At 37.6% G+C, this 16,142-nt stretch overlaps 1 protein-coding gene across 1 annotated transcript in view; it reads right to left on the minus strand.

Moving 5' to 3' along the window:
- Positions 1-1,788: 1,788 nt before the first annotated feature.
- The window catches only part of PTCH1 (patched 1), a 67,044-nt gene continuing 52,690 nt past the window's right edge, over positions 1,789-16,142 (minus strand). The window contains exons 18-24 of the mRNA XM_062599218.1: positions 15,604-15,884; positions 13,951-14,088; positions 10,124-10,266; positions 7,009-7,108; positions 5,381-5,635; positions 3,757-4,285; positions 1,789-2,097 (exon numbers count right to left, since the gene is read on the minus strand). Coding sequence (XP_062455202.1) covers positions 3,758-4,285; positions 5,381-5,635; positions 7,009-7,108; positions 10,124-10,266; positions 13,951-14,088; positions 15,604-15,884 — 1,445 coding nt within the window. The 3' untranslated portion in view covers positions 1,789-2,097; position 3,757. The remainder of the gene's footprint in view (positions 2,098-3,756; positions 4,286-5,380; positions 5,636-7,008; positions 7,109-10,123; positions 10,267-13,950; positions 14,089-15,603; positions 15,885-16,142) is intronic.

Below are 16,142 nucleotides of genomic sequence, written 5' to 3' on the forward strand. Positions count from 1 at the left end.
ACCACTAGGCAGTCATGACATTAACCCTTAGTGTGCATCAAAACAGTAGCTTATGTATCACGGGAACAAAATCAGGCTCTTGCCTGCTGTGAGCATTCACATTGGAGATCTGTAAACAAGTGCCTCGTGTCAAAGTGTTTTCAAGTGAGCAAAAAAAAAGGCACGAGAATTTGTGCATTCTAGTTACCCTCATTTGCTGTGCTGGAAAGGTCTGAGGGCAAAGACAGACTCCCTGCAGACACTGGAGAAACATGCTTTAGCATCAAATAATTGGCTGCTGCTGCTCAGGTGTCAATCTTAAAGAAAATCCCCACTAGCACTGTGCTTAGAAACTATTAGGTTTTTTTGTTTGGCTCTCAATACATATTTTAACATCCACATGCTCTGAAAAACAGCTTGCAGAAGGCCATAAAAAAGATGGAGGGAGAGAGAGATAATGAGAACTTCTGATCTAAGTACTTTAAATTAAGGTTCTCCGCTCTTAGGATTTGGTTCCAACAAGAACATACAGATTGTACTTTTTCAGGCCCTTCACCTGCAGCAATCCATCTTTAGTTTAAAAATAATAACAATAAAAAAGCTAAATTAGTTTCACAAAGGGATCCCAGTTTAGCTGTTTTAATTAAAAGTGCCAATGCAGCATGGGAAAAAACAAACACACAGAGGGAAAAAAAAAAAAAACACCCCAGGCTTTGTGTGTCATTCGTTGCAGTCCTGGACCCAACAGAAAGTAATTTATATTAGTAAGTGAAAATAGAAGATTTTAATATATTTTTTTCATTCTTCCATTTGATTTTTGTCACTTACTGCTAACTTTCTTCCTGTCATGAAAATAAGGTGACAGAGGATACTGCTTTGAACGCTCTAAGGACACAGCTGAGCTGTGGCTCACCATTAAGCAATTAGATTATTCAATTTTTAATGCCTCTCATAAGTAACAGTATCAGCATAGAAATAAGGCATATGCTTATTGAATTTCTATAACCACCAGCACCTCTCAATATCCAGCACCTTTTGAAGTGAAAAAGAATGGTTATAGTGTTTGCACTTACCTGGCACCTTTTATGAAAAATATCAAAGCACTTCACAAACAATAATTAAGCCTCACAATTCTCCTGGGAGGTAGGTAAGTATAATTATAGCCATTTTACAGATTGAGAAACTGAGGCACAGGGCAGTTAAGTGACTTGACCAAAGTCAATATATTCGAAGTCATTAACAGAGTGGGAAACTGAACCACAACCACAAACCCTGACTCCCTATCTTCTCTTCTATTTTGTCTTGGCCATCTGATGACAGCAGTCTATGGTATGTGTTGGTAGACAACAGTGCAGTTTTCACTAGTGCCTACAAACAGGGAAAGCCAGACTTGCACCAGCATCAGAGCATTTCTAAGCCCACCAAGGGTTACCATACAGTAAAAGAGATAAACTACAGTACACCAGGAACATACACACACAAGCATGCACACTTCCAGATGCATACATGGATACATACAGCAAAACAAAACCTGCACATAGCTAAACCTATTTAAGCTTCCAAAGTTAACGTGCTTTTCTTCATATTTGCTTATTTTAAAAAAATTATCACGCATAGCGTGTTTGAAAGTTAACAGTAACATTTCATACTACCACAGGGTTGTGATACGCAAATTTAAAATATTTTAAACAGAATGTACCTTTACAAAAACAAAAATCCTATTACATAAGCAATATTTGCATAGAATTATACAAGTAAATTATACAATATTTAAGCAGCAGCAACTTATGCTGAAATTTAGAACTAGATTAAGCTTAGTTGTGACACAGAGATCAATGTACAATAAGTACAGAACACAAACAATATTGTCCCCACTCTAACTGGAGGCAAATGACTCCAGATTATACTACTTTACACTGTTCTTTTGTATATTACATATGTTTACATCTTTTAAATATTTATAGAAATATTTAACAAAATAGTACAATAGGTTACAGTAACAGTGAACTGTTGTCCTGATGCAGCATATCCTTTTCCACATCTTTGAGCAGTTCTCTTCAAGCAGTTCTGGAAATACAGTTTTCCATCTTTGGCCTCTTCTTTGCTTCAGTTATTACCCTTTACAAATACAAGGAAAAAACCACGAACATTCATTGAAGTTCAAGAAAAACAAATCAAGCTAATCCAAAACTCTTTTCATGATTCTTGTGGTTACAGTTAGCAGTCAGGAAATGTGGGTTCTTTTTTCATCTCAGTTATTGATTTCCCAGTAAAGAAATACTGATGCCAATTAAAAAAGCATAGATGCCTTGATTTCTGAATGCCCAGCTTTAGATACTTGCCACAAATTCCATGAAATGAGAAAGAAGCTGCATCTGATACTGGGCACAGTTAAGATTCTCCTAGTAGCCTGCTATTCAGCTTGGAAATTCTGAGCCTGAGTATTTTCTTATTCTGAGGATACTTCCACTTACTGTATTGCTAGACTGTAAGGATAAATGCATTTATATTTATTTGCACTTTGGGATATTTGTAGAGAAGTTTTGTAAATCAGAACGTGATTTTTACTGGGAGTTATTAAAAAAAAAGTCCATCCTAATTTTGTGCTTGCACAAATGCATGTGTGTGCACATATACTACAAAGAATTTCCACAGCCAAAATAAAATGACTTGCTTTAGTCAAAATAGTGTTGTTATTGAAAAGTAAAGAAAAGTAAAAAAAGAAATCAGGGACCAAGAGCTCAAGTAAGGATTTAACACTATTTTTAACATTGTTTTTTCTTTCCCAAAAGATGAAAAAAAATAAGTTAAAATGGTGATAAGCTGCTTTCCAACTACAAGCCCTCAAAATCTTTGGAGTAAAAACTCTGTTCCTCCCCTTCAAAGCAACCCCCATACAACTAATGGAAAATTTTAAAGAAAATAAAGTGCTTTACTCTGCCCCATGCACCTGGTAAAGTATCCTGCCTGTTGTGAACAGTGTTACTACTTGCAAATTTCTGTTGCTAGCCCAAAGAGAGATCATGATTTAAGTTTCAAATCACACAAATTCTTCGGTGAACCAGCAGAACATTATTTCACAGGAATGTATCGAGTGTCTTGCTAGCCCATCTCTGACCCAGACAAATCTGTCATGGCCACTATAGCTTTTCCTGACAAAACAGAGGGCTTGGCCCAGGGATCCCTGTACTTTGGGAGCTCACAGGGCAGGTGGCTGGGGCTGTGCCGCACCCCGAAAGTGTGGGGAAAACCATGCAGTGCAGCCCCATATGAGGCATGATGAGGCCTTCCTGCCTGTATCACCCAGCCTATCTCCCAGAGGGATCAGTCTTCTCTAAGGACTTCAAATTCTTTCACTGAATTTTATTCAAAGGAGGAAAGTTCTTGAAGTAGCTGGCAATTTTACCCTCTCCTAGGCAATATCATTACACATAATGTTTTAGAAAGTAGCCTGCTTCAGTAAGAACATAGCATCTGCCAACAAGAAATGCAGTGTCTTTGCTTCATTTTCCTCATCCAGTAGACTGGGATTGAAATACGGATGTATCCATTTTACAAGGCTTTTGGAAGTAGTTCACGATTGTAAAGCAGTACAATAAGGAGACACTATTAAACACCATCTTATCCAACTTAATTTCTAGTGCAAAAATGTCAGCAGGTTCCAGATGACAAGGAGAAGGAAGCCTGTCTGAAGGAAAAGTACTTCATGTTATCTTTCATTTTTCTTTTGATCACACTATTGCATGAGACTAGCAAAGCTACAGGAGACAGACCTACCTTACTCTGAGCTGTTGCCAGGTATCCTTTCTTCACATTCAACATCTTGCAGTTCTATAACTTCTACTTTAGAGTTTCTTCTTTCATATCGCACATTAAAAGGCACATGGGGGTCCTCAAATGGCCTGTGGTCAGCTTCATGGTACCCCTCATAGGATGGGAAGCTTCCTCCCCAAGAGCTGTGGCTATGCACAGTAGGGTGGACAGCAACAGTCACTGAAGCTGAAGCAGTCACAGTAGTGATGGGCTGGCAGTACGCCGGTCCCGAGGTACCCATGGCACCAAACACTGGACTTCTCACATTGTGAGAACGAGCCTTGTGGCCCAAGCGATCCCTATTGCTAGGTCCTGAATGCCCTTCAGTAGAAATTTCAAAAGCGTCCCGGCGAGGGCGATAAGGAGGTGGTCGCAGCCCTTCCCTCGCTTCCCATTTGGGTTGTCTGCCCTGATGCCAGGCATGCTGAGTGCCAGCCTCTGGATTCAGTTGTAATCTGGGACTCGACTGGTGCCTTGTCTCTGGCTGAACCACCTGAAAGGGAGACGCATGGTTATGCCTCTAACGAAGCATGGCAAACAGTATTATGCTTTTTCATATTTCATGCCTGGAATAACATTTGTAATGGTATCGTCCTGGTTCTGAATCCATAAAGGTAATATTCTGGAGTCTTAAACCTGCTCATTTTTCTGTATGGTTTCTGTCTGAAGTTGTTATAAGCTAGAAAGCATAACTTCAGACAAACACAGGACTATAGCTGCCCCATCTTTAAATGAATGAATAACAAGCAGCTGATCTTAACTGATTCAACAAGGAGAAATGCAGACATTTGGAAAAGGGTCTACTCCACACAGGGTACATACACAGGATGTTAGTGGGGTAGTTTGTATAGACTGCAGGAATCTGTTTTCTGGATTTCTGTAAAAAGCGTGAAGCACAGCGGCCACATCAGTCAATGAACCGTGACCAACTTCAAATGTGGCTGTGCTTGTACCTATTTTTAGGCCTCTGCTGAACAAAAACAGATCCACATTGCAGCTCAGCATGCAGCATCATGGGGGGTAGGAGACAGAGCTTTTCCATTTTCCTTTGAAATCACAGTTAAACCAACCCAGTAGCAAGATACAACATGCCCGAAATTTGGTACAACCTTGAAACTTCTTTTTTCTGGGCTCTGTCAACCTTCCTCCCCAACAGTGTGCTGCCAGAGAAGAGGTACAGGGAGGCAGTGACTCAGAGGGACTGCGTGAAAGACACCGGGACTGTTAACCTCTCCCTCCTCTCTTTCTGCCAGGTTGTCCAGGATTGTCATTGAGCAGATGCAGAGCTTTCTCTTGTGGCTGGTGCCAATACGATAAAACAGCAATTACATGAGCCAAAAACCCCTGTTTTGGTAGAGGTTACTTTATACCATTATTTTATCCCCAGTTTGATTCTAGAGGAGAGGGTGATGAAGGCCTTTGTGCCCCATTTGCAAGTACTCTAAAATTCTAGCTGTTTGCATTACAGAGTAACAAAGCATAATCAGCCAGAAACATAACAGAAATACTACACTTTCCCACAGAAATAAATTTAAACGAAATTCCCGTTCTTCCTGCCCTCTCTCCACTCAATACATGAGCTACTTACAGTGGATCTTGCAAAGACAGGATTTTCAGTGGCTTCCACTATTACTTGATGGACTGGTGCCCCAGGGCCTTGAGCAGCTTCATACTGATGGAGCTCTTCACTGATGCCTGACACTGTGGTTTGAGAGCTGTATTCTGAATCAGAGGAATCTGACCCGTTGCTTGTATGCCTGGGAGACAGTGCAAACCTTACGATGCTCGGGGGTGGCTCAGGAGATGGCGTGGGTAATCTGTTTCGTCCATTGGCTGGAGAAACCTGATAACAACAATTACAATTACAAGCATTAGCATTCAGTAGCGTTCAGTAACTTTTAGCTGTATAATTATTAGTGCTTGATGCAAGTACTCTTAATACACTTTTCCAAGCCCTGATAACTTTAGCACTCATCTTCTGATCAAGATTTGTATTACACTGAAAAATGTGTGAAAGAAAGAGATATGCTCTCCATCTGTGGAAGTGTATGTAAATACGATTATCCATGTATCCATATGTATCACTGTCTCAGCAAGTGCATGTATGTGTGTGCATGTGCATTTGTGCTTAAAAATATACAGATAATTCCTGGGTTTGCCTCCCCCTTCAGCATACATTAAGAGTGATTCCATAAATCATTTCAAATGTGCACATATAATTTGGTTCAGTGTCTACTTGCAAAGACAGATGGATACACACATAACTGCAACATACATAATAATAAAATACACACATATATATTGTTTGAATAAGCAACAGCCATCTACACTGTTAGAAACGTAACAGATTATACACTGTTGTCAAAACTATTTTACTAATTCTAAAAAGTCCAAAATATTAGTAGCACTGTAAACATACACTGTGTTTTATTTTTATATACACACACACACACATACAGACACATACAGCATACTATTACTGCATTTCTATCTTCTAATAAAGCAGAATTAAAGATATTGCTACTTAACACAATAATCATTTTAATCACAGGGCAGAAAATGAACAATGAAATATAAATTTGACAGCTCTGAACCCTTCTCTGCCAGACTTGGCCTTTATACTGCCACATCCTCAACATCTAAGTGGACCCTTCCACCCTCCGAGATCCTTGCTTGAAGCAAGAAAGTATCACAGGGATGGGTGCTGGGACCAGAGACTCCCAGGCAGTCCTGTGGCCCTAGCTATCTAGGTGTGGTCCATGGACCACCACTGGTGTATGTTAGTCCACACAGGCCTCCCTGGTGGTCTATTGAGTTAAATATTTGGAGGAACGCAACAGAGGCAGTGGGGTAGGAGAGGAGAAGGTGTGTATACAAAAGAAATTTCTTTTGCAAAATGTTGGATAAAAGTTTGGTTTTACAGACTAGTTTGCCTAGTCTGTCTTTTGTCTTTTAAAAGCTTACCTAATTCTACATTTGTGTCTAACTTGCAAATTGCAGCCTTTAAAACAATTCTTACTAAAAATATACTTTAATTAATAAAAGAATATTGAATACATTAAAAAAAAATCACATTTAATAAAGATTTAAAATAAAAACAGAGCAAGGAACTTAAAATAAAAAAAGAATCAGAGAGAATTAAAAAAATGTTTCTAGAAAAAGGGTTGGAGGGAGGAAATATTATTATTTCTTCTGTTTACCATTAGTTTTACTGACCTCAGGGTATGGTCCAAAGAGTGAAAGAAGAACAGGAAGCAGCACCAATCCATTCAGAACTCCCAAAATGGTTAAGATAGCCAAAACAGCAAAGAAATACCTGAAATAGAGTAATAGGGTAGGGAAGAAATGAAAAGAAGAGCCACAAATACTATTAGAAATAAGGGACTATCTACTACTGCTAAATATATTAGTATTAAAATAACACATATACGAAATTCCATGTCAAAAATTACTAACATTCTCAAATACTACTAACATTGTACTAAACAGTTATATACTTTCTATATATAGATATAGTTTTTTACCTTTTGGATTAGAGAAGCTATTTTCCACAACCCAAAGTGTTAGTTGATAAAGGAAAGAAAAAAAAATTACGTTTGTTAATTTTCTAGAATCTGTCAGCATGTAATGTTATTTATGAATGTGTTACACAAACACAAAAATATGGAATGTGCAGTGAATGGCTGAATGGATTGAAAGCACAAATACAATGAAAAGGGGCCCCCATTAGTGAAAACCCAGCAGAAGCAAACAAATGAAGTGAAGGGTGTAGAATTTAAACAATTTAGCCTAGAAGGAAAGAAGCCCACTTCTCCCAGCAGCTAATCCACTGTGAAATGCTTCTGCATCTTACAGCGGAATCTCTAATTAAATCTCTAGTGTATCAGGTAAGGCTTTCCTTTGCTGTTCATTAATCACAACTTTCTGCCTAGAATTCTGTGAGTTCCAGTTTTACCAAATAGCTCCAATTGCAATCTTTTTACAAGACAGGAACCAGCTTTCTGCAAAGAAAATGCTGCCCATTCTACAGCAAGCTTCAGCATTGTACTGACTAAGAGCACTCCACAATGGCAGAGCTGCATTGCAGGCTAATCTTTTGTTGAACAATTTAGCATCTCTGAATACTCTTGTTTTGCGTCAGCCAGTTCAAACATAAAGCCTGAAGTACTATGGAAGAAGAAGAAAGTGCACAAGTGGTTGTCCTTTCCCACCACTGAGGGCTAAGGTCTGGGATCCTTCATGAATACCAAGGTAAACCTGTCAGTAAAAGGAAAGCCTTGCTAGTTGGTATTCGGCACAGCTGGAGCTCAGACTAAACTTAAGGCTATGTTGTAACTAATGATTTTGAGGAGTTGTTCTTGGGTAAGTTCCTGGTGGAGAAGGGACAGGAGAAGAACTGAGGGCAAGTTTGCTGCTAATGGCTCTGCTGATTACATTGTCTAGTTGGCAGCAAACTTTACTGCCTCGGTGGTTCTATATCTGATCAAATATGTCAGCCTCCTGTAAAACTACAAATATCCTGCTAGCGTAAACATTTTTGGATTTCTGATCTGCATTAGCAAAAATCAGGGAACCAATCTACTCTACTAACATAAACCACTAGAACTTTATACTGGGACAGAGATCAGCAACAGGCATTAAAAACATTTGCATCTCATCCATCTAACACTAGGATAAACAGGAGGATTACAGCTCTGACCACTTGGTGTATACAATGTCTGTTAATTTACTTAATCTTCCACATTGTTGGACTAATCTATCCCTTTCCGGAAGTTTGGGGTCTTCTTTGCCCACTATAGCAATGCTTGGGCTCTGAAAGTTTATTTTATTTTATTTTTTTAAACAAGGCAAACTGAAGTCAGATTGTGCATGAAAATGAGAAACTAATGTGCAAAGAAAGTAAAATAACAGAAGTTGAAAAGTTGAAAGGCTCATTTTATATACAATCCAAATTTGGAGTGAAGGGCTACTACAGACTTCCATTTGCTATGACACAAAAATGTCCTTGCCAAAATCTCGCCCATTAAATAGTAAAGCACCACAGCAAATATCCCTCTGTAAATTTGTGTTAAATCTATAGCTAATCTACTGTAACCTACATATCAAGGTGTTCCATCCCTTACAAGATCAAGTCCTAAAAGAATAATTCCAACTTACTTCTTCACTACCAATAAAATAAAATACGCTGGCCTAAAAAAAAAAAAAACAAATTCTATTTCAGGACATACAAAGATATTGTAAAGTATAGTAAAAATCCTCATTTAATTTATTTGGACCTACTTGCAAATTTCCTACTCCCTGCCTTCTGCAAATCTCTTACATACTTAAACAAAAAATCCTGATGAGATTTAGAAGCCACTCGCTCAATTCCTGCCTCTGACATTTTGTTGTTGTTCTCAAATGGATGTCAGCTAAGTCTGGTCATCTGTCCAGTTTATGTCTACCTAAGTAGATAGGTCATTTCTCAGAGCATTTTTTTTGGCCCAGTTTTACCTCCATTCTCTTTCCGCTCTTTTTTTTTTTTTTTTTTTTTGCATTGCATTGCATTGCACTGCATTGCAGTTTGCCACAAAGAACCTGTGTTACTTCTGAGATTAGCCATTTTGCAGAGCTCCACAGGTTGTTTGGAATAGAATAGGATCCGTTTCATTGCACTTCTCAAATTCCTCTCAAAAGAAAATCTTGCTTTCCTCTCACACTTGTTGAATTCACATTCTTAATTAAATCCACAAGAAATAGTCTGCCCGTAGTTATAAACAAAAGGGCCTTCAGGCTTTGCTTTACAGAATTTTAATACTAAGTTTCTGTGTTCAAACTTACGGCTCCCTAGCTCCCCAAAAGGGCTTTTTTTTCCTCTCCCATTTATAAACTGTTCACTAAAAAAGCCTCATGTAGATAGCAGAAGGCAGCCCAGAGAGTGTCAGCTGCAGCATGTTTGTAGCTCCTTGTGGTCCTTCCATGCAAAGCGCTGTGCATATAAGCAAGAAAGACCTTAAAGGTTAAAGGTCAATCCAGCTAATACTGGACAATGCCAGTTGCTTCAAACTGACTTAATTCCAGAATGAAAACTTCACTAAAGAGGGCCACTTTTGTCTCCTTCCATGCTGGGAGTCAGATTTTTCTGGAACAGATTTTAACGCCAGCAATGGAAACACTGCTAAGTCGAGCATGTAACATGGAGTTAACAAAATAAGGAAAGCAGGACCATGATTTAAGCATGCTTGACACACCATGCGTAGTAATAAAATGACAGATACACTGAAATGACTAACCATTAAAAGTATAATTATTTTTATTTTAAAAAGATAGTCAAGAAATACAAATGCTTTACCTGACAATAAAATCAAACTCCGATCCTGCAAGCATTAGCACTCCAAGCAGAGTGGACACAGCTCCATCCAACACTGGTGCAAACATATGTTCCAGTGCAAGGACAGCCCTATGGTTCTTGTCTCCTATGGCTGTTAAAAATGCCTGTAAAACAATGAAATCCATTTCATTAGACAGACACACACAGCCTTTCAAACAGACCCTCTCACAGTATAAACAGTTTTTCACCAGTTAATTACTCCAATTTACAGTTTATTAAAGCATCTTTAAAGCTAGCTAGACTTCAAGAAAAGGTCTGATGATGCAGTCCTATGACATAGCTGCTGCTGAAGTTGCATGACTGGAGTAATCATTGATTAGAGTCAGAGCCATAGTAATAACTTTAGAAATGACATCTGCTTGCATCAGGAAGGTTTCCATTTGTTTCCAGGCATGCTTCTTTCTACCCGCAAAGAATGAATTTCATTTCCACTCAAAATGAATGTACTTTGGGTGTAAAAATTATAGGACTACCCTTGTCACTCTCATGGGGACATAGCTTCCATTGCTGCCACAATTTGCTGTAAAAAAAAGGGCAATATTGATTCCAGTTTTCCTACGCACTTGGAACAAACAGACCAAGGACTTGTAGCCCTTGCTCACACGCAGCCACATCCACAGCAGCATTTATTCATGCATCGGTTCTTTCTGTTACTCTATACACAAGCCTTCAATAATACAATGCCTTTCTACTCAGGCTTGATGATCCAGATTATCAGGTATTGTACCTAACAAGCATCCAACTGTTGCAGTGAATTCAATAGGACTAGTACAAAGTAACACTACCAGATTGTGTGCTGTGGTTTTTTTTTAATGTTTCTATTTCACTCATGATGCATGTTTTTAAAACTTTTACAACACAAAAGCTAGCAGATTTATGCACAAAATTGCCTTAGCATAGTACTGTCTGAGCAACAACATGACTTGTGAAATGCCTGTCTCTCTCTGTTACTACTTAGTGAACAAGCTGTACCAGCACTTAAAGTGCTGATTCTTATGAATTTGTCTTGTGAACTTATGAATTTTAACTTACAGGTTAAAAAGACAAAACTTGGCTGATGTCCTTTTTGTGATTTATAATGGCTTTCTCTTCGGTGAATTCTCTACGAAGAAATGAACTCATGCAACTATCTTACTGTTGGTCCTGCAATTTAAGTCACTCTTCTCCTGTAGCGTATTTTCACTTTTTTGACAAATTTTTGGCTAAATCAGCCAATGCATTAGTTATTTGGTGGGGCAAGCAGACCAAAACTGGGTACATACACAAACAGAGTGATATTACCAAACCTCATTTCCATAGGAAGCCAAAATATGTATTATTAACCTTTAGCAGTGAATTAACAGTGGTCCATGCAAAATTAATGTATCCAGAACACATTTTACATTCCCATATTCACAAATGAATAAAGAATCCCCTTCAGAGTAAAGGCAGCTGTCAATGAGACAGCTCATGTGAATGGGATCTGTCGGAATCTGATCCACAAACACATTAGCAAGTTATATACACTGCATAAGTGTATGTGTGTATTCAATGGATGTATAACACAATGAGCCCACTGTTAATTCAAAAATTTATTTGCAAGAATTAAAAAAAATGAGGTCACAGCTTACAAGTTGCAGCAGAGAACTGAGCCACGAGTGGACTGTGAATTTGTCTTATACAAGCTCAATTAAGTTCTGTATCAACAGTATCAGCATCTAATATTTTGTTTCTGCAACATCAGTTTGATTATTTACACTCAGTAAGTAGCAGCGCTCTTATCATCTGAAGTCTACCAGGATTTTTTTTTTCCATTTTACAGCCTACTTTTGAAAGATTTTGATTCCATGTCAACACGAAAAAAAATCTGATTTTAAATTTGCTTGGCCTTTGAACTTAAGCCGTATGATTTTTTTTATAAATGTAAAAAAAAAAAATCTGTAAATTAGATTGGTTTCTTCCCATTTGCAATGGAAGTATTTTTTATTTCTTTATTCCAATATTCTGTTTTAAATCTTAACTCTAAGAAATTCTTGTGCAGCTGATCTCTGACACCACCAAACCTATTGCAAACCTTAGCAAACAGGTTTACCTCCAAAAACCTAACCACACATAGCAACAGGAGGAGGAAAGGGTCACCACTTGAGCTATCTCATTGCTCTTCTTTAATCCTACCCTGCCTTCCCTAAATTACTCTTTGTATCCTGCCCCTTGATGGGCCCCAACTGTGTACCTCATCTGCAACATGTAGGAACATGGCAAGTATTTGGCAATCTCTAGCGTGCAAAGATCCTCCTTAGCTCCATCTCCTTTTCATTGTCACCAGATTCTCTCAGCAGTCTACAAGGTTTTCCTGTTGAGTTTAAAATGCCCACTAAGTCTTCATCCAACTTCTCTCCATCTCTCACCACCATTTTCCAGCCCCTTCCTTTCATTTCTTTTTGGATTGCTACAGTCCAAAGATACTAGAGATTATAGTAAGCTGCAAGCACCCCTTTTCTGAGATCATGATGATGTATTCATTAGACTCATACTTTCCTCCTTTTTAATACAGTAAAATTTAAATCCACGAAGAAAATAGTATCATTAAAATAATGTTATTCTGAAAAATGGGTTAGAATAGTCTTATAGGAAAGTGATTTATGCTGTGTAGAGATTCTTCCCTGCATGTAATGTTGAGCAAGTTTTGAGACCTATGACTACTAAAAATAGATAAAAGGAAAATGTTTTAAAAATGGGTAGCTTTTCATTCACAGTAAATAAACATTTAATTTCTTAAATTTCCCAGTTTCTAAGAAAAGATTTAAGAACTCCAACTTACTGTCAAAGTTGCTTAATTGGCATTCTGAGAAAGCAGAAAATCGGCCTTCTTCTAAGCTTATCCTTAGGACATGCAAGATGAAAACTATCCTTGTCAAAAGTGAAAACAGAAAAGTAGCCCCTTACTCCATTATCTATCATGAAATAAAGTGGAATGAGTTTTGCATGTCTGGAACACTACCTTGCAAGAGAAGTGTTGCTGCTCCACATTTCTATCTATCAAGTTGACAAAGTTGTGTGATTTGGTGCATGCTAGATTTGGACACCTAAGTCTGATAATCTTGAAAACATTTACACAGAACATTCAAACATTCCCCCTTCCTCCCTTGCTTCTCTTCATAACATTGGAAAACTATTTCCCTAAAGATCATGTTCTTGCGCTCATTATTAATAGTTGATAGGTTCTGGAAAGGAAGTAGAGATTTTTAATGTGAAGAATCCAAATCATTCAAATTTTAGTGGTCCAGAGAGATTAAATGACTTCATTTCAAAAATCTCCCTTCAAAGGCTTCTTTATCAAAGTATACAGAAACACACAAGCAAGCACAAACAGCTACATAGCATTGAGAGACAACAATAGTGAGGCTGTAGATAATGACGGGAAAGTCTGGACTAAAATAAAATACATTGAGAGCTTGGCTTTGTCTATTTTTTTGTATGGCTCACACAACTAGATACCACACGCTTACACATGATCTTAATTATAGTCTTCAAAAATCATCATTAAATACTAAAATAATGTATTCCCTCTTCTTATCTCCTAGGAGACTGACTCAATGTTTAGGAACTATTTCATCAGAGAAACTATTGTCTACCAAGACAGCCCAAATGACACACATAACTTTGTGCAAGGTTTATGACCGATCCCCTTCTGAGAATCATGTCACTCAGGACATGTCACTACTTAGGAGTCTAAGTAAGGATTTGTGATCAAAACAGTCATCATTTTACTTTAAAATACTTTAAAAATACTTCCTAGTTTTACATACCAAAGCAACATGAACAGTGAATTCCACACCAATGCCAACAGAAGCAATCAGGATAACCACAGGCACTGCACTCAGCTTTATTCCAATTAGACCCATCATGCCAAACAGTTCCACAGTCATCAGAGCCAGCACCACCACCTAGATGATTTCAAACAGCTGTTAGTAACTTCTCATACTCTAGATAAATGAGGAGGAAAGAAATTTCAAAACAACATGGGGCTACGAAACATAGCCTTCAAAGCAGTCTCTCCTATATCCTCAAAGACAACCCAATTTTCCTTATTTCATTGTGCTGAATGGCAATGATCCTCTAAAGAACCAGTTTAAACCATTCTCCCCATAACCAGTTAACAGAATAAGCATTAGTTTTCTGTTAGTTACAATTTATCTATGTGACCTAGAAAATAATTTATTCTTCCTTCTTCTAGATATCCACTGGAACATAGATTTCTTCTTTTTCACTCATTTCTCTGACAATTCTTATAGAAAAACCACCTTTCAAATACTGTATAGGAATTCTTTTTATATTACTCCAAATTAAGTGAGAATGACTCAGGGCAGGCTTAAAACACAGAAGAAAGTGAATGCTATAATCAACTTACAGAAGGCCTTTTTACCTTTAAAGATACTTGGAGAGATTGACATGGACAAAGCAAACAGTTTAAGTTAACCAAAAGTTTTTATTTTAATTTCATCTACCTTGTAAAAAAGTGAGGAAAAGGGAGGGAAAGAAATCCGTGGAATCAACTTAAAAGTTTCTAAAGCAAAGCAGGAAAAAAGATAGACATACTTGTAAAAGTGATAGTGGACTCTGAAAATAAACCCCTTTCCAAGGGAAAAAAGTATGCACTACAATAAATTATTTTATAAGCTAATGAATGAAGAATAATAACATAAATTACTTGATTAAGTGCTATGAAAATATTCTAGACTAAACATTTACTTTTTAACATACCTGTCGTATAAACGTACATTACAAAAACTAGTAACTGTTTCACGCTTTTCAACTTCTGGCGTTTTATAAACCATATGATAGTTTATGGAATTTAAACATAGGAACATCATCATTCAATTTAACTCGAAAGTTTATTGTGAGGCTTATGGTGCCTTGCAGAAAGCACGGAGGAGTACTCTCTTCAATTTATAATTTTATGGCTCTTTCTCCTCAATTGCCCAGTTACAATCTTTTCACAGGGCGTAATGTGCATCCATTTCAGTTTTTCTAAAAAGGTCACATTCAGAAATCAATGGGCAAGTTCACATTAGTCACTAGCAGCTGACTTGAAAAATAACATTCTCTGATAAAAGAGGGAGGGCATAGCTGAATAGAAATCACTGTAATATTTAATAAAGTTCCTAATTTTCCTCTGTGTCTTTATTTCTTATATTAATGTACCTCTGAGCAAGGGCAAAAGTTTATATACCTTTATGAGAAACCTTTAAAGGTACAAAAAGGTGGTCAAAGGATTAACGTTATTAAGGTTTGTACCTTTAGCATGAACCTTACCCCCCTGAAGTTGAATAAATATGTAATGAATGATGCAATATACATACTCCACCAGAGGCCCAGACATAAACAAAACCTTCCCGACTACAGCAAGAGCTATGCTGAAAGGAATTTGACTTCAACAAAGACCCTTATAATAAACTTACAATGATCCCAGCCGTCCAGGGGTTCAGGAGGAAGAGGGCACACACCAGAAATGTGCAAGCCAAAACCACACTGATGGATAAGAGAAGCCAGTGACGAAGTCCAATATACTGCTCCCAAAATAGAAATGGGTAGCCGTTTGGGTAGCTGGCAATCCCAAGGCTGGTGTAGTTATTACAGATAGCTCTCACTTTCTCGATGGCTTCCACAAAGTCAGAAGTTTCACGCAATCCATTGAGGTAGAAAGGAAATTGAGCATATTCTATGGGCTCAGCTGCTGGAACTAGGAAAAGATAGCAATGTTTAAATGCATGTTTTGGAAGAAGGAAATACACAGACAGTATGATTAACAAAACATTTGCTCTCCATAGAAAAATGCTTAAAGGCACTGAATTTAAATTTTACATTTTTGAAACAACTAACGTGCTAAGAATTTTCAGTACCTGTACATGATTCTATTTTATCATGCAGCACAATGGGATGAACACAAAGAATTTTATGTAATTCAACAACTAGAGATATTTCAATGTGTACATAATTT

The sequence above is a fragment of the Rhea pennata genome, chromosome Z (genome assembly GCF_028389875.1).
Source record: "Rhea pennata isolate bPtePen1 chromosome Z, bPtePen1.pri, whole genome shotgun sequence".
In the NCBI taxonomy this organism is placed as follows: Eukaryota; Metazoa; Chordata; class Aves; order Rheiformes; family Rheidae; genus Rhea; species Rhea pennata.